This window comes from Sphaeramia orbicularis, chromosome 7, assembly GCF_902148855.1.
Source record: "Sphaeramia orbicularis chromosome 7, fSphaOr1.1, whole genome shotgun sequence".
NCBI classification, from domain to species: Eukaryota; Metazoa; Chordata; class Actinopteri; order Kurtiformes; family Apogonidae; genus Sphaeramia; species Sphaeramia orbicularis.
The window spans coordinates 33,783,047-33,806,683 of NC_043963.1; the positions used below are offsets into that span (position 1 = coordinate 33,783,047).

General features: G+C 38.6%; 4 protein-coding genes across 5 annotated transcripts in view; 2 read left to right on the forward strand and 2 right to left on the reverse strand.

Annotated features, from left to right (window-relative positions):
- lgr6 (leucine-rich repeat containing G protein-coupled receptor 6) overlaps positions 1-23,637 on the reverse strand; it is a 61,353-nt gene that overhangs the window by 8,258 nt on the left and 29,458 nt on the right. Inside the window, exons 7-18 of the mRNA XM_030139005.1 lie at positions 21,501-21,569; positions 20,964-21,035; positions 20,739-20,810; positions 20,303-20,371; positions 19,379-19,450; positions 19,053-19,118; positions 18,891-18,962; positions 18,494-18,565; positions 17,835-17,960; positions 16,889-17,043; positions 16,159-16,239; positions 14,331-14,702 (exon numbers count right to left, since the gene is read on the reverse strand). Of these exons, the coding sequence (XP_029994865.1) occupies positions 14,331-14,702; positions 16,159-16,239; positions 16,889-17,043; positions 17,835-17,960; positions 18,494-18,565; positions 18,891-18,962; positions 19,053-19,118; positions 19,379-19,450; positions 20,303-20,371; positions 20,739-20,810; positions 20,964-21,035; positions 21,501-21,569 (1,298 nt within the window). The remainder of the gene's footprint in view (positions 1-14,330; positions 14,703-16,158; positions 16,240-16,888; positions 17,044-17,834; positions 17,961-18,493; positions 18,566-18,890; positions 18,963-19,052; positions 19,119-19,378; positions 19,451-20,302; positions 20,372-20,738; positions 20,811-20,963; positions 21,036-21,500; positions 21,570-23,637) is intronic.
- Positions 1,069-5,294, reverse strand: etv7 (ETS variant transcription factor 7). The gene is made up of 9 exons (XM_030139009.1): positions 4,906-5,294; positions 4,563-4,716; positions 4,307-4,471; positions 4,070-4,222; positions 2,993-3,121; positions 2,755-2,898; positions 1,568-1,710; positions 1,355-1,449; positions 1,069-1,267 (listed from the first exon to the last, which is right to left on the reverse strand). The coding sequence occupies exons 1-9, from the start codon at positions 4,936-4,938 to the stop codon at positions 1,075-1,077; spliced, it is 1,209 nt and encodes a 402-aa protein (XP_029994869.1). The 5' UTR covers positions 4,939-5,294; the 3' UTR covers positions 1,069-1,074.
- Positions 5,485-8,157, forward strand: LOC115422607 (uncharacterized methyltransferase YdaC). Of its 2 annotated transcripts, none has more exons than XM_030139006.1 (4): positions 5,485-5,570; positions 6,793-7,052; positions 7,336-7,516; positions 7,670-8,157. In XM_030139006.1, the coding sequence occupies exons 2-4, from the start codon at positions 6,795-6,797 to the stop codon at positions 7,864-7,866; spliced, it is 636 nt and encodes a 211-aa protein (XP_029994866.1). In that variant the 5' UTR covers positions 5,485-5,570; positions 6,793-6,794; the 3' UTR covers positions 7,867-8,157. The 2 variants fall into 2 exon arrangements, with proteins under 2 accessions (XP_029994866.1, XP_029994867.1); XM_030139007.1 differs by having other exon boundaries at positions 5,487-5,570; positions 6,796-7,052.
- Positions 8,749-12,280, forward strand: ube2t (ubiquitin-conjugating enzyme E2T (putative)). Its single transcript, XM_030139008.1, has 7 exons — positions 8,749-8,949; positions 9,179-9,291; positions 10,463-10,532; positions 10,636-10,741; positions 10,854-10,952; positions 11,579-11,662; positions 11,966-12,280. The coding sequence occupies exons 2-7, from the start codon at positions 9,183-9,185 to the stop codon at positions 12,077-12,079; spliced, it is 582 nt and encodes a 193-aa protein (XP_029994868.1). The 5' UTR covers positions 8,749-8,949; positions 9,179-9,182; the 3' UTR covers positions 12,080-12,280.

The window sequence follows — 23,637 nt, forward strand, 5'->3', positions numbered from 1 at the left end:
CTGACAAACTGCAGGGTTGAAGAGCTGACAATGTGTTTTTTTGGGAAGACACTAAATACCTCATTGTTCCTGATGGCAGCTCCGGTGAATGTGAGTTTGAATATTTGATCAGGAGACACATTACAAAGCACTTATGGCACCAGGAACATAACATTTCAGTCAGCAAAACCTTTCTAATCAATAAAATAACCAATTTTATTAATGTCACTCTTATTAGTCAAGGATCATAAGTTCGAGCTTTATTACATAAATGGATGTTGATGTTAAATGCCAGTGTTGAACTAGTTCAGCTGTTTCATAATAATTGAGGTCAGGTCAGTCAGTGGTTACTGTGCTGCCAAAACCTGCTAAATCCTGTAAATTTGCTCTTCACATTTGTTATAAAAATGGTTAATGTTGTAAGACATTCAACAAAATAATAGGCCCCTCAATATCATTTCTTAAAATAGAATTTTTTTTTCAGTGTAATGTGATTTTTACATAAAATATCAGTTCTGATAGACTCATCATTAAGTGTCATTATAGTATAACATATATGTTTAACAGCTTAATATAAGTAATTCCGCATTCAATTCCACTATAAATGATGATTAAAAATGTGACAACTTAACCATACTTAAATACCACACCATAAAATATTTATTTTTTTACAAAGCAGAAGACACACTGGCCATGAGATGTAAAAGTACAATACATAACAAAGCTGAATCTTAACAAATGTCTCATTCTACAGTAGCAAAATAAACTTTTTAGAAAAAAAGATCTACTGTCTGAAAAGTATGGAACTATAGACTGACAATTGCAACAAAAACATTTTTGTCTAAACATTATTATTGTATAACTCAACACTGACTGTACCTGAAACACCTTAGTAATGCTCATGCTGCATTAATGCCTGAAAGATCACCTGAGCCTTGGTTATTAGTGTTCATTGTAATCACATTACATGCCTAGCAGTGCAATCTGTTAAACCTGTTCATGCCTTGGAAATATTCTGAAGCTGCAACAAGTAAATACACCAACATCATGAATTTGTGAAGAGCAAAACTGTATCTGATTGAATCCACAGGCTTTCTATCTCATTGGAGCACCAGGCTGAGGTGTCTGTGGAGAAGAACAACGATCAGGGGACACCTCAAAGTGGTCCTCACTGAACTCCTGTGTCGGACTACTGTCTGGATAGTCCTGGTCCAGATGTGACGTGTTCTCTGGTGACTCAACATGGTCATTTTGATGTTTCTTAATATCTTGGGGGATTTTTAGGAACCTGAGGGAAACCACAGAAGACGCAATAACAAACATAAGAACATGTTGTACTGGGGGAGATAAACATAGGAGAAGAAGAAACAAGAACCTGAAGAGAAGCTTCTGTCCTCGTTCTTTCTTGATGATGTTGAGCTTGTAGTAGTGCCTCAGAGCACGAGACATTTTTTCATAGGTCATGTTTGTCTCGGTTTCTGTGAAAAGAGGCCCATTGTTTACTGTGGAATAAAGTGGCCCATTCTTTCTGTTCTGCCTCTCCCACTGTGGGTGTGTTTGCTAATGAACACACCAGCGTGGTGCTCACCTTATGGTTTCCCCACAGACGTGCCAGTCCATTGGGGTCAACTACCCGGAACACCAGACTGTCCTGGTCCTCCCATCGAATGTATTCTTGGTAACGTTCATCACACAGCAACTGATAGACATAGTCCCACAGTAGTCGGCACTCTGGCAACGATCAAAACAGAAGCATTTAATACTTATTACACAACTTTTCACAAGTTATAGTGGCATTGTGTTTTGACGCAATTAATCAGTATCATTGTCAGATACAACTCAGTTTTAAAGCCTCAATCATATGTGTAGTAGGCTTTTGTGCAGTTTAAGGAACATTCCTGCCCCCTAGTGGTCAAAAATACTATTAATAATACTTCATTTTAAGTAAGTAAGTAAGTAAATTTTATTTATAGAGCACTTTTCACAGACAGAGTCACAAAGTGCTTTATCAAATCAAATCAAAATCAAATCAAATTTACAGAAACCCAACAGGATCCTCCAGGAACAAACACTTGTGAGTGGTGACAGTGGTGAGGAAAAACTTCCCATTTTAGCAGTTACTGTTTTTTGCACATGAAACTGAAGCGTGTAACGGTCTGTGTCTTGTTTATTGATTTTGTTTTTAATGAGCCTAAAGCAGCAGTTAGTTCTACGATATGTTAAATCCTACACACCCAAAGTTGCTGAGGAGCTCAATTGAAGACCCTGATGCTAAAAGTACTGAAGTCACAAAAACAGTTTGAAGTCACAAAAAAGTCTGTTAAAAATATTTATAGGGTGGACTCAGCTTAACAAATACAACATATTTATTTAGTCAACTTTAATTGTTAACAATGTGACTTCAGTACTTTTAGCACCAGGGTCTCCAGTTTCTTTCTTTGTGTCATATTACTTCCATTTATGGTTATTTACGCATTTTGTATGCGTATACTGAATCTTACTTCTTTATCTTATGGTTTGACTAATGAATTAAAATGTCTCTGAAACATTTACTGCAGCCATTTAAGGTTTTTATCAGCTTAAGAGAAAATCCTTAACCATTACTCATAGTATTTTGGGCTCTAGTGTGTTGTCTTAGTTGCCTTGATGTGCAGTTGTTTATTTTATTTAGTGTTTAAGCCTCTACTTTTAAGCTCTAGATGGCTACTTTGGATGTCCCACTTAACAAATCTCCTTTATATTTTTTATCATTCACTAAACTAAACTGAAAATGACCTGGAATGCGACCATTTGCTTTCTGCAATGGGCTCCTTGGCCGTTCCCGACTGGACAGGTTCAGAGGCTCCTGGATCATGGTCTCCTTTTCAGAATGATGTTGAATTTGGCTGGGGGTCAATGTAGAGACAACAGTGGACCCATCTAAAAGAGACGGGGGATACATGGAGTTATGACAGTAAATACTTTTTACTTCAGGGGAACACATATTGGAGCCACATTATTTTGTAATACTCACTAGTTTGCGTGAGTGGAGCAAGTTGTTGGTAAAAAATCATCGGGCGCTCCTTGAGAGGTGACAGGGGCTCTGGTGTGTTGGTCACAGTGGGTGCAGCAGGTACTGACTCTACTTGAAGAGCGAGGGAAACTGTCGGAGACAAAAAAAGAGGAAATGTCACAACAGCTAAAGTGAAAGCAAAAGTGAGCACTCAAACTCAAATGTTTTATTTTTATGTGCGTGCAAAGTTTGTTGCAATGATCAGCATAAGAAAACCATTCAACACTCACACACATTGTAAAAAAAAAAAAAAGTGATTGTTTTGGACTTTGGAAGCTGTGGTAGAACTAGATTCCCATCATACCCATGTATTATTCAGTCTATTTCCCTCAATGAAAAACATATTTTCTAATAAGAGGAGTGTAAGAACTTTGACCCAAGTATAATACTTTGGCTATACTTGTAAAAAGTTTTGCATTTCTAATGTTTTTGAAAGGAAACATCTATTCAGCATTCATATAAGTGCAATAACAGAAAAAGATTCATGTCAAACAAACAAGAAGCAGAGTCATTCCTGAATACAGTGGTGCAAAAAGGTTTTTGGACACCCCATTCATTTGTGATATATTGTATTAAGAACCCCTCATTAGTCACTGAACTGTGCCAAATATTGTGCCACTTTGGACACCCACATACTCCTTTATGCATGTGTACTGTTCCATCAAGGTCAAAACTGGATGTTTCAGTACGATAATGAAACACATCCAGGGCATGACATGTTGAAATGGTCAAGAAATTAGTTTTGTTTTTGTTTTTTTCTTGTTAACAGTAAACCAAAGAAATCCTTTGCATTTGTTTGTGTCTGATGCAGCCACACCTTGTGAAACACAAAAGAGATTTCTCTGAAAATATGTAATGATACTATTTGAGATTGAAAAGGAAAGTCCTAAGTGACTCACTGACCCAATAAAAAAAACAAAAAAGCAAAACTTCCTGCACAATTTGCTTTCATAAGCACATGTGACTTATTAGGAATTTAACCAGGAGAAACCAGTTTGGTTTGCTGCTATAAAGCGACTTTGACTGTAACTTGCTGACCTTGAGTGTCTTTCCTTGGGGGCTGAGGCTGAGGTTTTTGGGTACAGTTGGAGGGTACTGGACTGTGGAGGTGACCAGTGGATTTTGGGGGTTCACAGACAACAGTCCTCCTTTGCTGTTTGACACACTGGAGGATCTCATACAGGACATCACCTGTGGAAAACACAAGTGTACCTCAAAACACATGCACTGAAAAGCAGTCTGGGTCTTTACTGCTTTCACACAGACTCATTTTACCTGAGCTGGGGCAGCGTCGTCTGAAGTCCTCTTTTGTGAGCAGACACAAAGCACGGCCATTCATTTCAAAGCGTCCCTTTTCTGGACGACGCAGTGAGTATTCCTTCTGAGCCCAGTGGAGCCAATGGTCCACATCCTCTTTATCCCACAGAGATGGGTTTATCCCTGGTACCCGAACATACAGATGGTTTTACATGTTACAATGAAAAAAGAACAAATAGACCTGGTATCTCTGACAGGTAAAAGTTTAACTCACGCAGTCGTCCAGGTAGATGCCATAGGTCCTCCTGAGTGGGAGGACTGACCACAGGAAGCTGGTGGGGGGGTGACTGATGGACCTTAAGTGGAGTGGTGAGCTGCTTTACATGCGTCAGAGTCACAGCTGAAGGACTGTGTGCACTGTTTTCCTGCTGCAAAACATTAAAGCGCATTCACACAAACACACCAGTTAGGGAAAGTTTGGAGTGGTGCAGCTTGTTTTATCAGCACAGCACATGTAGGAACAGATACTTTCAACTGACTTTATTCCCAAAAACACTGCAAATACTCATGTTTGCGTTCTTCAGTCACTGCGGTTTATTCCGGAAACCTTAACTTACCTTTACCAAAGGTGGCGGGGAAATGTCTTCCATGTTTTTATCTCTTCGACTGTCAAAAGAAATATGATTTCCTTAAAAGCCCACGCACAACTCCTGAAAATGATGAATGGAAAATTCACTCCTCTTGGACCTTCATTCTAAATAACACGAATTTTACTCTCAAAGGAATAAAACTCGACTATTTTCACATTCGAACCTTCCGGGAAATGAAAACGAAAGAAAGATAATCCTTGCGGGGGGGGTGTGCGCAAAATAGGCTGATTGGAGGAAGCAACAGTAGAGGACATTTCCAAAACAAACTCAACCGCACATGATTATTGCAAAATCCAACGTATTTATAGTTGCGCAAAGTTAATAATCTTTCAAATGTGTGGAAAAAGTCACTGTTGATTTGTGTTTCTTCACACTCTGGGGGAATAATCAGATGAACTGGGAATATTTGTTAGGTATCATAAATGAAACTTGCAGGAAGTGCAGCAACGGATTAAAGCCGTGGGAGTGTGCGCGAGTCCGAGACGCACTGGAAAGTAAAGGAGCGCTTGCGCCACGGTGCGTCCACAGGCAAAGCGCACAAAGCTCCTCCTACTACAGGAAGAGTGAACACATCAGCACAACTGACACAGCGACAAGATCGTACAAATGTGCCACTTACACCGATGAACTAGGTATGATTTCAATCTCGGAAATACAGATAAAGAGAAATGGAGTAAAAGAAATGTAAAGTAAACAACGACAAAATGCGTCAAGCCTAGTTTTGGATAGTCTAATGGGTTTTTGTCAATGCCACGACCTGTAGAAACTTTATTTCATCCAGAAGAAATAGTTGAGGGGCGACTGCAACTATCAAACTGTTAGGGTTTTTTTTTTTTTTTTTTTTTTTTTTTAAGTAAATGCATATGGTTGGATGGGAATGAATATTTTATATAGATGGAGTTATTAATATGCTTTTTTTTATGTTTTAGTTTTTATTAATGTCTGTTTTTTAATGATATACAGATGGAATTATAAATATGCATTTTTTACTGTTTTTTTTTAATGTTTTAGTTTTTATAAATGTCTGTTTTTAATGATATACAGATGGAATTATAAATATGCATTTTTGTTTTTATTTTTTTTACTGTTTTTTACTGTTTTAGTTTTTATTAATGTCTGTTTTTTTGATGATAACATCAGCCTGCCCAGGGACGACAGTTGGAAATTAGCACTAGTGCTAGAACCTGGCACACTACATCTCTCCTTTTTAAGGTTAATGTATAATGTGCATTGTCCCTGTCTAAATAAATAAATAAAATGAAAACAAAATGAAATGAAAAAATATGCTGTAGATTTATCTAGTGACAAGTATGATCTCAGTTATAATTTCCTGTTGCATATTTTTGTTCAAAACTCAGAATTAGAATGGGGAAAAAAAGAAAGAAATATATTAATATTAAGAAGTAGAATAGTATACCATAATGATATACTATGTATAGATCTATTTAATACTACAAGGCAGCCCTCTATGAAAATGTTCTTTCTGCCTCAAGATTAAACATTAACTCAATGTAACAAGGTTAAAGTAAGCAAAGTCCAATCTAAATTACAAAAGCCTATTTTTATCAGCTTTTATACACAGATCTGACAGTGTAGTGGATTATCTGGATAAGATCTGTTCCTTCTACAAGTTACTTTAGAGTAGTCTGACAGAAAACCATACCAGGATGGTGTCATATCATTCATTTTATCTGATAATCTTCATTTGATTAAGAAATGGAACTGGTTTTGCTATCTACACCTATTTTCGTGCGCTGTTTAGATCTTTATTTATGTGGCTGTCAGTTTCTCAAGCAGGCAGGCAGGCACCTTAATCAAACCCCCATCAGGTGTTTTTGTTTTACATTTCTCCAGCAATGATGTGGGCTGACAAACTTGGTAAACAGCTGGGTCACCCGACACGATCGGTGTTGGGGTGGCTGGTTAGTAAGTTCTTCAAAAAACACAACAGAATCCTTGAGGAGAATGCTGTGCAGCTTTGTGGGATCCTGCCTGGGGACACGGTGCTGGAACTGGGTCATGGACCAGGTCTGGGTCTCCAGTCCGCACTCAAACTGCTCACAGAGCCCACAGGCCGCCTCATAGGAGTGGATTATTCACAATACATGCACAAGGTAATGTGCAAAATCAGAGTATTCATGTACATATTTATTTGTGCCTCATCAGTCTTCTTATCAAATTATCACATGGGTGTTTGTTTCAGAACCACAACAAAGATATACAAGAATGTGCTTTATCGTGTCTAAAATTGTATTTTAATGCATACAACAAACAGTTGTAAGCAGATGTTAATTGGGGAGTAAAATTATTTAAGTTATAGCCCCAGGAACAATAGTTTATTTGAAGGGGAAATTTTAACTACTATGAATCCAGTCTAATAATTATTTTTTGTGACAGATGGCAAGTGAGCTCATGAAGGACCAAGTGGCCAGTGGGAAAGTGACTCTATACCACTGTGATGTAGCAGCGATGCCCCTTCCAGACAGCAGTGTGGATAAAGTCTTTCACTGTAACTGTTACTACTTCTGGCCTGACCTCAAGAGAGGAGCCACAGAGATACACCGTGTGATGAAGCCAGGTAGGATATGATGATGAAACTGTACTTCAAGCACATTTGTTTCACTGAATACAAAACTTAACAGTCAGATGATAAATTGCTCACTTTCTATTTGTCCTTCTTTTAGGGAATCTTTCTGTTCAGATCTTACTGTGTTTGATTCTCTTTCCTCAGGGGGCATGATGGTGACCACACTGAGGCTGTCATCTATAGCTAAACTGGCATCAAAGCGAGTAATGCCAGGGGAAAACTGGAGACCGGAGACCTACATGGCAGCTCTGAGAGACTGTGGATTCACTGACATCAGAATGGAAGATAAACAGGACAGTCTTATAACATTTCAGGCTATCTATGCTATTGCATCCAAATGAGACTGAGTACTGATTAAGGTCACAAAAAATACAAAACATTACAAAAAAAAGTCTACTACACAAATCTAAGTGATCATAGCAAAGAATAATGTTACTGTTATGCTTTGTGGAATACTAAATTTCACATGTAAAGATGGCAATAACCTGAAACCAAATGTTAGAGACACAGAATCACCAATTTTGAGGTAACTAATATTAGTAAGTGACACTTGACAATATCATGAAGGGAAGATTTGTGTTTGTGTGTGAATGTGTTAAATAACTTCTATCAATAAAACTCAGACTTGTATATTTAGTTGATTTATATATTTAGTTGTATCCACTCTATTATTATTCTGTTATTACCTCTGCCAGGAGGTATTATGATCACTTTGCTTTGTGTGTTTGTTTGTGTGTTTGTTTGTTTGTGTGTTTGTTTGTTTGTTTGTTTGTTAGCAAGATTACTCAAAAAGTTATGGACGGATTTTCATGAAATTTTCAAGAAATGTTGATACTGCCACAAGGAAGAAATGATAAAATTTTGGTGGTGATCGGGGGTGGGGGGGCTCGACAGATCTGTCTTGGCAGAGGTTTGTGCTCTCCAAGTGCTTTTCTTGTTCTGTTCATATATTTACACTTTTTTTCTTTTAAACTGTTTTGCACTACACACCACAAGAGAGTTGTCTCTTTATATTTTACTGTACGTATGTATAATGACAATAAAGGCATTCTATTCTATTCTATTCTATTCTATTCTATTCTATTCTATTCTATTCTATTCGTGTGCAATCTTACATAGATAACCAACAGAAAAGATTTAAAAAAGACAAAAAAAAGTACATCAAATGGGTAAAAATGTAGCCTAAAAAATAAAAGCTGTCAAGCTTTTTTATTTCTGTTTTTTTTTTTTTTTAACAATGATCTTTCAAATTCGACATTAATTTGACAGACTTTCTTCACACTCACAGTTGAACAGTAGGTGGCGACCGCGCTCATGTTCGTTGCAAATTTCAGTCGACGAAGAAGAAGTTGACGTCAGGCGGCGCAGAAGACGACGTACGGAGGGAAATCCAAAACAGGGAATTACACCATTTTTTTTTATCGGTACATTGACAACTTAAAACACCTTTAGATAACAATTAAATGAGATGTAACGTACAGAAATATTTAAATAGCGAGTTAGTTTGTTAACTGAGCGCGAAAGACGTACACACTGTAGCATTTAGCAGTTAACTAGCTAAACTTGTGATTTAGCAGCTATCGCGGGCGATTATCTAGCTTCAGCAGTGGTTGGAAACTGAATAAGATACACTTACGTTTTTTGGCCGCTTAGCAAAATGCAGAGGGCCACCCGTTTGAAGCGTGAACTCCAAATGCTAAGCACCGAGCCCCCTCCCGGGATAACCTGCTGGCAGACTGAGGAACGGATAGACGACCTCCAGGCACGTAAGTATGGAACATGTCTGTTTAGGGCCTGTCCAGGTAACGAATACAGTCGCGGAAAAAAATATTAGACCATCAGAAGTCATCAAAAACAAGAGTTATGCAATCAAGTACTAACTCCTGTGTGTATGATGTGACTAAAACAGACAGAAAAGAAAACATGGAATACCTGAAAGCACTGTTTTTGGCAATAGAATAGAATAGAATAGAATAGAATAGAAAGGCTTCATCGTTATTGTACTCCAAGGTACAACGAAATTGGTTCAGGATGCCCTCACCAAAGTGCAACAGATAAAATAGCAAAAAAAAAAAAAAAAAAAGTGAAAACAATAAATATTAAAGCACACAGTGTAAAACTATAAAAGCAGCATACTGGAGAACTGTAAACTCTCTCTCACCCATATATCATTCGTATATCGCACATATTATTGTTCAAGAGGCTGGTGGCCCAGAGGTAAAAAGTATTTCTGAGTACAATGCCATAGCTATTGATGTAAGAACTTAAGTGATTTTGGTTATTAATAACAAAACCATGGGAAATGGCTAGATATCAGCTCTGAAATTAAACTCTCATGAACCATTTTTGTTGTCATCATTATATTTGTCCAAACAAATGTACCTTTATTTGTACCAGGTATTAAAATGAACAAGAAATTGAAGAAAACAAGGGTGGTCTAATTATTTTTTCCATGACTGTATATAGATTCTCACATATAGACCCGCTGCATTCACTTGTACTTGCTTGTTTGTAGTGTAGGGACAATTTGTATACATGTGTGTTTGTGTTTACATGTAGATTACATTAGATTAGGTAGAACTTTATTGATTCTTTGGGCAGAGCCCTTGGGAAATTGAGGTCCCAAAAGCAACACAACACCTAGCATACACACGACAATAACATAACTGTAAAAAAGCTATAAAAAAAAAAAAAAAACAGTGGTGAAAAAAATTCAATTGCTCATTGGAAAATACTAGCAGAAACAAGTGGCAAAGTGGTAGGCTAGTGATGATGATGATAATAATAATAACAATAATACTATAATGTAATATTATAGTATGTACAATTTGTGTTTAAATATATATAGTTTAATTTTTGCACACAGCTGGCCATATACACACAAAAATATATTGTCATCAATTAAGTATTTCCATTTATTCCATCCTTTGTTTGCAGAGATAGTAGGTGGAAATGGGACTCCATATGAAGGTGGACTCTTTTCCTTGGAGATCAAGGTGCCAGAAAGGTAAATTGCCTTTGAGATTTACCATTATTTAAAGGGTACCCACAGTCTTCCATGATTTAAATCTTTATTGCATTTAAACATTACTGATATTTTCTTCTTATAGGTATCCATTTGAGCCTCCCAAAATACGGTTCTTAACTCCCATTTACCACCCAAACATTGACAACTCGGGACGGATCTGCCTTGATGCCCTCAAGCTCCCGCCAAAGGTTGTAATTCATTAGAAACCCAAATTAAACTGTCCTCAACTGTTTTATCATGTGGGGAAAAATAAAATGAATATGCACTTACATACATGTTTTAAATTTCCCTGTCACTTAGGGTGCATGGAGGCCATCTCTTAACATCTCTACTATCCTGACATCCATTCAGCTGCTCATGGCTGAACCAAACCCAGACGATCCCCTCATGGCTGACATAGTGAGTTTTGTTTAGTATTGCATTTGCACACTTTACATTATAATGGAATTTGGTTGGGCAGTTGGCTCAACTCTGAGCCTTAACAGGGCAATTTAACAAATTGCCACTGTACCACACCACTTATCATTTTACCATGTACCTTATTCACAGTCTTCAATACTGTACTATAAATTCATGTATTCCTTCTAAGTTTAGCTTTTTAAAGATATACTTTTATATTTTTATTTTGTGTGCTGTGTATGTAATTAGTATTTTACTATTGGCTGCAGGTACAAAAATGCATTATACTATGTATAAGCATGCATATGACACATCTTATCTGGTATAATATGGAAAGTAGTTTGCAATATGTAGTTTGTGTGAATATTCTAAAACAAATATGGAATCAATGCACCATTTTCTTTTGGAAAAATTAATACAAACGATAAATGATTTGCAGTCATTGAAGTGCACCTGTAAACAGTGTAAATGGAAGCTACATTTTTTTCTTCCTATCAAATTGAGCTGCGTTTTAAAAACCTTCTTCATCAAAGGCTCATCGACTTTGGAATTACTGATTTTTGAAAATTTTTTTAAATATAAAACTCACTTACCTGCGACTCACTATAAAGATTTTTTTAATGTAGTCATCAGAGTTCAAATACCACAAGCAGCAGTTCTTGGAGAAGGCCAGGAAGTGGACACAGGAACATGCAGTTCAGAAAAACACAGTAAGTCACTGGTGCATGGATAACACATTTATGATGTAAACATCTTTTGTTTGTTATGTTCTCATTGCTTAATTGGAGTAGACAGCCACCATTTTTTTCTACTTTATGTAGTGGTTTCTTCTAACCACCAGGTGGAGCTGTTTTGATTCAATAAAATGTGGTCTACTCAATAAATACTGATTTCACCAAAGTAATCTTATATGCTCTGTTTACCCATAAATGTGTATACATTTCAGAGCACATATGAGGACTGCTGTGATGTAAATAGTGTATAAAATAGTGTTTATCTGTGACTTTTTTTAGGGAGTCTTGGACAACAAAGAAAATACTCCCAATCAGAGAGCTGTATCCCGAAAAAGAGAGGCTATCAGTATGCAGCAGGATGCAGATGACGCAGCAAAGAAAACATGCATGTAGTGGCTGTACTCACCTGTTGGAGCCTCAGGTTCCTCCTCTACATAGCTATTGTGTTTTATATATGTGTTTGTACTTGAGTTGGATTTTAAAGTTTCATTTCATTTTTCATGTATTCATACCTTGTCTTAATCCAGAAGTATCTACATATTTGTGTAAAATGTTTATATTTGTGTTTAAATATTAAAGTTTATTTTGACTGTGGATTGATTGTGTTGAGCATGTTCACTCAGACTTCTTATGTAATGTTTCAGACAGGTACTTCAAGCAGAGTATTTATGCACAGTATAAAGATATGTATTTTATTCAAACATATGCTTAGCAGTTGTATACAAAGTATGTACATCCTAAATAGCAAGACAAGTTGTTTTTTTTACAAACTAAGAAGGATTTATTTCTTAATATATAAAATTATATATATTTGCTGTTTATCATATAAAAAGGGAGACAAACATCATAAGGCTGTAGTGAGTCAATACCATGCTAGTTCAGAGGTAGTTACATTGTATGTACATGTTGCTAGCCTACACTAATGTCTTAGAAAGATAGCTACATCCCATTCTGTCTGTATGAGTGTTTGCCTCATGTTGGGCAGAGTAATGTATTTGAGACAAAACCATGTAAACTGAAACTATGTGCGATCCATTTTCTGTTGCATTCTTTTTTCTTTTTTTTTACCATGTAAAGAATAACATTTTATAAAAACTAATACACAACTGCAGAAAAATTTAGCTGAGAAAATGTGTGTGATTAGCTTACCCTGGTAAAATGACCTGTGGTGTTTGATGAATCCCTTTATTTGAAGAAGACCTTAGCAAGAGGGTAGGACTTAAAGTGTATTTAAAAATAATTCCACTTAAAATATAACCCAACAATCTGTAACCTCTAAGCTGCATGTCTTGTGATCACATTTCATTATAAACATTTACACTTAAAATTATACTTCTACTTATATTCCCTGTGGCTAAATCATTGATTTGTCTATTGCATAATTTCTTTCCATGTTGATGACAGCTTTTATTCAACCTTTCTTTGTGTCTTGTGTCCGTGACAAATGCAGTCCACTCTACAGGAAAGTGTCTGGAACCCGGTTTGTGTCCATTATTTGAACAGTAATGCCATATTGTGGTGTTTCCTTTTAAAGTCTTTATTGTAAAGGGAACCTTAAATTGCTCCCACCATTTTCAGAGGCACTTTGTTGTGTTCTCATAGACTTTTCTTAAGTACTCTCCAGCCTCTGTGTGGACTCATTTTGAGGTGCTTTTGAGGGCTTATAACCCAGAATTGGTCTTGCTGCTGTACAATGACGGCCTTTGAATGTCCATAGTGTCCCAGCAAGTCAGACAGTTTGTTTGGAGGCTCAAGGATGAGAATTGAGAGAGGGAGTCACGGTAGAGTGATACAGAGGGCAAGTGTTACAAATCGCATCTTGATCCAAACTCTTAAGACATTCATCATCGTTGAGGCCTCCTCGCTCTGTCATTCTGTCTCTGTCTCTGGGAGTGGAAGAAGGTATCTGACAAGGGATGAGAGGAACAGAGGATGAGGAGGAAGTAGAGGAGCAGTGTGAAAATCGAATCGGATCCAGTCGGGGTTGGATGGAGGAGCCCCTGCTGTACAGGGTGTCTGCATCAGCAAGTGACAACTGTGTCGATGAATCGGAGCAGGAGCTCTTCTCTGTCTCCACAGAAACCAGTGAGTCGAGGGTGTGATCTCGACGTAGCTGAGGACGATCTTTGGGGTGAGGCCAGAAGAAAAACTGAGAGTGGTCTCGTGTGAACAGGAGGAAAAGGAGGGGGTTGAGGCAGGCAGGCAGAGGGCTGGAGGAGCAGGAGGACTGATTTCAGCACCTCTTCCCCTAGAGATAGGAGACCCAGGAGGGAGCATAGGGAGAGGAAAGCTACTGGTACATAAAGGAGGCCATTTGTGAATATTAGCCAGGCGACATGTTTGATCATGGCACAGTCCCACAGGCCCTCACACTCTCCCCTGAGTAACTCCCAGTAAAGGCGGATGTATGAACCTGTGACTATAAGTAAACACAGTGTGTTCATCATAATGAGTGCCAAGGGGAAGCCCAGGGAGGATGGCAAGCGAGAGGAAGGAGGTGGCAGCGGTGAGGGAAGGCAAAGTGGTGAGGACCCATACTCCCCAACTCCCATTAGTGGAAGAGAGGCCAGGCTGAGGGAAAGAGTAAGGCAGAAAAGTGCACATGTGCGTACGCTCCCAAGGGAGGGAGACTTCCCATAGGCACGAGCACATGTCACACTCACACCGCATTGCACAGCTGCCAGAGTCAACAGCAACACACTCGCCTCAGATGCAAACACCCAGACCCATCCTGTCGCCTGACAACCAGGACCGCCCTCCCAGCGGGCACCGTGATGACCAAATTCTCCAAAGGTTAGGGCATCAACAAGGGCCAGGGTGCACGTACACACACCCGTCAGCAGGTTGGAAGCACCCATGCAGGCCACAGTGAACCGAAGAGGCGAGAGGTATCCAGGTGAGCCGAAAAGAGATAGGAGCAAGAGGGAGTTCCCCAGCAGAGACACCAGGGAAATGGACCACAGCCCCACACGAACCAGCCAGCTGCCCAGCAGAGAGTCACAAGGACGGAAAGGACCTGTAACATCACAAACAGAAAAAACACAGATTTTTACTTCTTACAGTATTTAACACGTTTGACATAAATTATGTAAACAGATGAAACTTAATATATTGCCACACTACAGCAAAAATGAACACCAACACATAAACTATGAATACACTACAATAAACACAATACACTCAGCAGCCAGTTTATTGGGCGCAGATGTCCAACTGTTTGTTTACATAAATATCCAATAGGTCAATCGCATAGCAGCGCCTCAAAACATTTATACATGTAGACATGTTCAAAACAATCCACTGAAGTTAAAACTGAGTACCAGAAGGGGGAAGAAGGGTCATTTAACTGACTTTGAATGTGGAAGAGTTGATGGTGCCAGATCATCTGATCTGAGTATTTCAGAAACAGATGATAAACCAGGACCAGGATTTTCATTCAGAATCATCTCTAGGCTTCGCAGAGAATGGTCCAAAAAGAGAAAATATCCAGTGAGCAGCTGCTCTCTTGGCCAAAATGCTGTGTTGATGCCAGAGGTCAGAAGAAATTGGCCAGAGCCGTTTGTGCTAATAGAGAGGCAACAGTTACTCAAATAACCACTTGTTTTCTGGGCACACAACACATTGAACATTGAAGCAAATGGGCTAGAGTGGCAGAAAACCATACTTGGAGCCAGTTCTGTCAGCTAGTAGCAGGAATCTGAGACTACGTTCGTATGGGCTTACCGAAATTGGACAACAGAAGATTGGGAAAACATTGCCTGATCTGGTGAGTCTCAATGTCTTCAACTTGATGGGGTCAGAATTAGTGTAAAAGACATGAAACATGAATCCATCCTGCGTTGACTCACTGCTTCAGGCTGCTGGTGGTGGTATATTGACATGAGGGATGGGGTCTTGGCACACTTTGGCCCTCGTAGTGCTAGGGTATCGTTTAAACACCACAGCCACACAGAGTACTGATGCTGACCATGTCCATCTATTTATGTTCACAGAGTGTCCATTGTCTGATGGTTGCATCCAACAGGACAACATATGTCACAAAGGTCACATGTTCACATTACTTTCTTGAATATAACGGTGAGGCACATGGAGGTTCACTGTGTTAAATGGAAGATATTCGAGTACTTTGACCTTCCATTTCAGATCCAAAGGTGCTGTATAGGATCTCAGTCTAATTCAGCATCTTTAGGATTTGGTGGAATGAGAAATTTGCATCACTAATGTGTAGCCAGAAAATTTATAGCAACTATGTGATGATCACGTCAATGCAACAACTTCTGAGGAATTTTTCCAGCACTGTTGAATTTTTGCTTCAAAGAATTAGGCAGTTCTGAAGGGAAAATGGGATCCAACCTGGTACTAACAAGGTGTGCCTTTTAAAGTGGCCACTGAGTGTATATCAGCCGAACGTAGTTAAACCTTAAAGGATAAAGAAACAAAAAGCAAATCTTTCATTATGTTATTTGCTGTACCTGGAACAGGTGTACATTGAACACTGGTCTGCAGTTTAGATTCCTCAATTTCCAGCTGGAACTCCTCCAGGTCAGGGTCATCTGGAATAAAGCATTGTTAAGATCAAAAACCTTTGAATCAACTTTGTTCTTAGTGCCTGTTTACAGTTTATGAAGTTCTCTGACGACTTATGTTGTATATTTTTGTAGTTCTTATATATGTCAGTTTGTATCTGGTATTGGTCAGAGAGAACTGGCACAATATTTGAGGTAATCTAAAATACCTTTGCAGACAAAAAAAGCTCATAAAGATAAATGGCACATGCATGAAATGTGATGCACGTGACTGTTTTTATAACGATTAAAGGTGCATATATTTTAATCAGTGATGTGTCATGGTTTAATCATCTTGTTATTCTTACCTTTTGGTCCACCCAGCTATTGTTTATTTTCAAATTTAAGCATGTAGGTTTAATGGTTTTAATTTCAACCTAATTTTGATTTACTGGCGTTTGCCATGTATGGCTGCCACAGGAATGCATAGAAAGGTCAATGTATGTGTCAGCTGTCACGTAGCTGTGGTTTTAGTTTGGCTCCAACATGTTTAAAGTAGTTTTGTGTCGATAATTTGGCACTGAGTGCAGACACATGGGCCTCAGATTTCCATTGTGCATTTAACCATGACCAAAGTGTTCATGTGTGCTTTTTTACTATATGTGTACATATAATTGTAGGTTTGTGTTTTCCTTACAGTTTGTGTCAGTGTGGATGGGGTACATAGGGACAGTCCTCTTATGCAAGTCCTCATCAGTGTTGCTCTGTTCTGTGTCCCACTGGCTGACTGATTTGTAACTATCACAGGAACCATACACACAACACTGGTAGGCATAAGGCATCTCTATCACTCTGGAACAAACAAGAAAAAAGAGAAAAACTGTGAAAATAAAGCAGGAGAAAACCTAAAAAGACTTGTTTTAACAAAGCAATCAACAGTTTCACAACTAATACTTAAAAGGTGTTTTTCAAGGTGAGCTTGATAATTACCAGCCTTGCATTTAGATGCAGTGTTACTGTAATTTTACTATCATAAAGTAAATTCCGTAATTCTGAGAAATTACTTATTATTCATCTTAAAAACATTTGTGGCCAACTAAAACAGCAGTCTTTGATGTGGTTGCTTGTATGTAAGCATTTACAGTACAGTGATTTTGCAATGGCTTTCTGACAGGTGTTCTAGTTTGGGTGTTGTTCTACAGTAACGCTGACATTGCCACTTGATCACCTGCCATATACCATTCCTTTGAAGTACACTCTCCATTTTTTACTTCAGTGCACCTTTCCGGGCCTTCAGGGATGCTAACCCTTGCAACAAGATTTAACTTGCTGCCAACCAATTCCTCATTGTTGAAATTCAGTTCAAGAATGGCTTGCAGGTATACACTATAATTAGCCAATGTCAACCCTGGCTGTTCTTGGTAAATTCAAGATATTAATAGAAAATTGTGAGAGGAAGGATAATTAAAGGGATGGGATGCATTGTTCTTTACACCCACAGGATATACACCTGGGTTCATAATGAAGTACCTGGTGTGTTACCATCTTAATTCAGGTTTCGTTGAAAAACACAAATAAAGACACTCACATCACAGGCTTTGCTATCAAAAGTATACTGATGCTCGATGGCTTGTGTAACATACCTAATACGAGGGAAGTGATCTGGACTGAAGGCATCATATAATTCTGTGTTTCCTCTTAGCTTGAGGTGGGTGAGACCGCCCAGACCTGCAACCGGTAGTGAGCTGAGGCGGTTCTCAGTCAGATCCCTGGAATAAATATAGGAAGAAATTGAGAGAAGAACCTGGGAAAGTGCATGACAGATGAGTGCATGCGTGTTTTCATTGCCTGGGGTCATCCTCAGTAACAAAAAAAAAAAGTAACAAAAAAGCCTTGTCTTCCTAAGTATTATAAACTGTTCAGACAAGGCTCTTTATCAGATTCCCAACAGATAACGCTTCCTGTCATACAGCTGCTTGTTTAGCTAGGCATACTTCAACCGATCCTCACACAATAAAGCAGTTTGTATTGGCATGACCTGAGATGAGACTCCTGGCCACACAGAGGGGTTTCGCAAACAATAAATGCATATCACTGTTTTCTCTGTACATGTTGCCAGTAACAACAGTTTTTTTTCCTGTGGCACAGACTTAAGTGTGGTGTGTTTGTGTAACGCTAAGTCTCCGAAATACAGATGAAGTTGAATTAAAGAAGAAAGACACTTGTAAAGAAAAAAAAAGTAAGATGAAAGGGAGATGAGCCATTTTGACCACCATTGCTCTAGACTAGTGTGTTTACTTACAGTTTGATCAAAGAGTGAAGAAAGGCAAAAGCATCTGGGTGGATCCACTCAATCATATTCCAGCTGAGATCACTGAGAAAATAGAATAACAGTGAACCAAAATTACCCGAAAGAATCGAAAAGTACTGTCTCTATCACCACTAGATGTCAGTAATTGGTTATGAGACAACGTGTGCAATTTTTGCGACTTTTGACCCTTTAAGTAAAACTGTTCACTTAGATTAGTTAGTATATAGAAAGCAAAATTAGTATATAAAATTTGCTTTAGCCATGTATTGAGAACTGCATAAATTTTATTTCGTAGAGGCTTTTAACGGGAGCTCATATTGTATTTCCAAAATAAATGGGATATGGGTTATGGATGAAAATATACAATAACAAAAAAAGGTTGACTCACAGTGCCCTTAAAGAAGTGAGCTGATGGAAAGTACTTGATTCTATCCTCCTGATCTGGTTATGTTGTAGCCCTCTGTGGAGGAAAAGTAGGAAAAAATATGAGCAATGCAAAATGTTAATTCTGGTGCAAGTGTGTGTCTGTGTCAGTGGTTGATTCACTCACATCTCTTGCAGTGCGGAGCAGTGGTAAAAGCTGGGCAGAACCTCTATCTGGTTGTAAGATAGCTCCCTAAAACAATAAAACAATGCGCACACATAAACACAGTGACCAGCTGTGGATTTATAGCGTGGAAATTACGAGGGGACATAATTATTTGAGCCTTTGGGTGCACTATCGGCCCTGTGAGTAAGGCAGGACAGTAACTTTTGTGTTGGTGATTGGATTTCATAGAAAAGTAATTTTGCAAGTAATAGCTTTAGGGCACAGTTTTGGTTTTGCATCACTTTTTGCACCCGTTCACTTTCTCCTTTTTCTGTGTATGAACTCACAGCACTCTGAGGCGAGGCAGTTGCTCACACAGATCCAGAGGGAGAGAGGAGAGACCGGCCCGAGTCAGCGTCCTGTAAAGGAGAAGACAATCCGCTGATCATTGTTGAAGTGCATGCAAGCGAAAGGATCCCCCAGTTCTGTGAGTCTAACTTGGTCAGACAGGGAGCTGTGTAGGTTCGCCAAACCTGTCACTGGCTGGCATAACCAGCCTACCCCTCCCTATCTCCTTTCGAAGTCTCCTGTTCTTTTTCTCCTCGAACACATTCTTTTACTATTCCTCTGTCTTTTTTCTTTTTCTCCTCTGTCTCTGTTCTGTCTCAGATACATTAAATCCTAGGATTACATCTTTGCCTTCAGACTCAGTGTTGGCCCTTCTCACACTGTTGATGTGTGTAGCAATGTCTAACTAAATGCAATCACACTCTTTCTTGTGCTCATTACATATCTGTGTGTGTGGGTTTTAGAGCTTGTTCTAGTAAAATGTTATTAAACTCTACATCGTTTTTTCAATTCACAGTATTAGACTTAGCATTAGTTTCGCTTTTCTCACGCTTTCACACAACACCCTTCCTTTCAAAGATAATATAACATAAAGATAATATAATATAAATGGGCGACACGTGGTATTTTACAGAAAGCACTGTATCATGGGTTGAACGTAGGATTAATGTAGATCGAGTATATTTAAGCCTAAGCCTCGTTATGTTGATTCTTTAGAGTCTGTCAGGACTAAGTGTTTGATCAGTTCACGTCAACCTGCTGGAGTGTTTGGCAGCCATTGTAAACTCTTAGAACTGAAAATGTAACTTCATAAAAACATCAAGATCTTTGCCTGAAACCACCATTCAGGCGAATATATATGAAAACAAACAGCATATTTCTGGCCCATATCATCCAGCCCTAGTTGGGAGGGAAATACTCACAGAATTTCCAGGCTGGTGGTTCCTTTCAGATCAGGAAACTCTTGAATCTGGGTTGCTCCATTCAGGGAACTGCAGTCAAACAGGGGAGAAACTGTCAGAAATTTCTCTCTGCCTTTCTGTCTTAGTCACTCACACACATATGCGTGTGCACACAGACCTTGTCTAACAGCTCATTTCAGCCATCACACTTTTCCTCCAACATCAACACAGGCTGTTTTGGCTGTCTCTCTAGACATCATAAGTCACACCATTCAACATGTTCTTACAACACACTCTCTCTTACCACATCAGCACGCAGCACAGCAATACGCTAACACAACATCATTCAGTAGGCCATTACACATGTCCACTCAACTCTCACTGCTAGGGAAAGAGAATGATTTAAACAGTGTTTGGGCTAACTCACTGGAATGGTTTCTACTGACTGCATACTTACAGTGTGTGTAATTTAGGTAAGAACTGGAAAGCGGATTTTCCCACAAACTGGATGGGGTTCTCATAGAAATGACTGTAAGAAAGGAGAAGAAATATTTGGATATATTGTGATTAAGATCTTTTTGTTTTTGAGTTGTGTTGTGTAGATGATGTTAACATGAAATAGCAATTATGTGTTTATTTAATATGTGCACATTATAGTATTAAGGATGAAAATTAGGCTCACATTGTTTGGAGCTGAGGATTTCCCACAAAGGCCCGCTCAGGGATGGCTTTGATATTGTTGTTATGGAAGCCCCTGGAAATATAAAAACATACTGTTAGTCTACCAATGTGTTTCTGATTTTGTTTGTGTATGTGTATTTAGGAGAGCGACAGCCTGCGATTGTGAGTGAAAGGCAGGTCATATGTCCTCATGTTGCACCTGCCGTTGCACAGCTGAAAAACATTTTTGGATACATGAGATGTAAACACGCACACATACGCTGTATCTGTGACACATATGCGCACTGCAGAACATCTGCTGAAGTCGAGGGAAAACATAGTTAGTGTGTATGCGTGTGCGTGTTGGTGCGTATGTGCAGGCGAGTGGATGCGTGGGTGTGTAGCCAGCACCTGCTTAGGGCGAGAGAGATTGTATCCGAGTGCCACATTAAAATCACTTAACGGGATTACTTGGGATAACGCAACCATGATAGTCATGTCAGGCAGGTGTGTTTGTGCGTGTGCGTGCATGTGTGTGTGATTTTGTGTGGGTACCCACAATTCCTGAAGCTTGCTCAGTGTCCGAATGGCCAAAGGAAACTCCTGCAGATCATTGTAGTTTAAATCCCTGAAAGGTAAGCGTTAAGATAAGCTCTCATAGTTCAATAATACATTTAAACATTTAATTCATGGGATAATGGAGGGTTTTTTCCCCGGCAAAAAAAAAACTTACATTTATTCATATATGAAATTCTCTGGTTCTGTGAGAAAATGTGTCTGATTGCATATGTATGCAGAGCCACTTCTGACATAGGAATTTAGGGTAGGATGAAGGATGGGGTAAGGGGGCAGGAGATATTAAGTTAAACTTCTTCCCACTCCTTTTCGAATGTTGGACTTTCTTTTATATAATCCTTTTGTTGTTTGGTTTTAATGCAAATTCAAAATAAATAAACACTTCCTTTTCAGAGGACTGACAGCTGTAGAGTGTGAAGTTTTGATTTGATCTTTGACCTTTGTTGCTCTGACCCGATTGTTTAAGTCTGTTTTTAATCAGTTTCCCAAGAAACACTGTACCACAACAGCCATTTATACTATTGTACGATTGTCGCCTCATACGCAGACGACAAGAAAGTATGTACTGTAAGTGATGTGTATGGAAAAGAATGTAGTGTGCATATTAATATATTAAACCAGAATTTTTATTCAGCCTTTCAGTCTAGGTTTTGAGTTTAGTTCATTCATGCAATATAATTCATGATTATTCATTGTTTTTATTTAGTATTCTTTTTCAAATCTATTGTCTTTATTTACATATAGTTCAACAAGACCATTCTTTCACTGCTGCGTTTAGCTTTAGTCTTATCATTGAGTATATTTACCTCATTGAAATATATGCCAGGTCATGCATGTACATGTGTTGTCCTCAAAGTTTCCCACCAATCCAGTGTGACAGTAACAAATATGAGGTCATAGTAAATTTGTTTTTATTCTATTTTTTTGCATATAATTAAGCCTTGATTAAGTAATTCTAGATTTGTTCCCAAGCCTTAGTGAAATTGTGAAATATCTGCCTGTCTACTTGATCTTGTATGGATACACTGTTGTGTTTTCCAGCAGACCTCTTGATGACTTCTCATACTAATGATTTTATAATGCACACTTGAGGCTGGGGAGGGTGGCAGTGATGCAGATGGTCTCTCCTATTTCTCATAAGCTGAGAGAGTGAGAGATTAACCCCTCATACCAGCGCGATCTCTACGTCAATGACACCTGTCATCTTATCCCGCTGAATCATCAGTTTCTCTCCACCGCTGACGGCCCAAACACTTTAACACACACTATTCTGGTCCAGAGAGCTTCATCCCTCTTTCACTCATTCTCTAGTTTCCCCCTTTCCCTCTTCATACCGGCTCCCAGCCTTACACCTTACTCCCTCACTCTTCCAGCATGAATAATGGCTTTTAAAATAAGTGTTAACACACATTGATATGCCCACACACGCTTATACAAAGTAATGCATATTTTTTTCTACACTTCAACAGGTTGCTAAGTAGCATGCGCCAAATAAAGCGTTTTAACGAGACCACCGTGTATTTTTCAATAGACACAGTTGTGCTGGCTTCATTTGTCTGACTTTCACTCTCCAGCTCTTTCTTGATGCTGTGTCAGTTTTCTGTGGTTTTCATATTTATGTGCGGCAATGATTTAGTTATCGAAGCTACGGCACGTATGCTCAAACACCTTTCCTGTAACTATGCTGAGACAGATCTGACCTCGGTGCTGCTTTGCAATTTATTTTATGATACATAGAGCCGTCTGTTGATGTTGGTTTAAGGTAATCAAAGAGAAACATTTCATCCCCACATTCCTGTCATTCATTTGCTGGTTATGGTTTTGAGAAACTTTAAAGCACCTGCTGAAATTTCCAGGACATTAATCATTACGCTTTTAGAACTCTGGGCTGCGCTTCATTATTCTACTTGGCATGTTGGATTTATAAAAACAAATTATTTTGTATGTTCCAAGTCCCATTTACCACTTATCATCACAAAAATAAAAAGGCTAAACGCAGACACACAGTGTAAATTGTTGGCTTTTGATTATATTACTTTTCTGAGGCTATATTTAAATCCATATATCCTAGGGTTATTCCAAGGTAATGTGATTGTTGTCAACATGACCATAGCAAATGT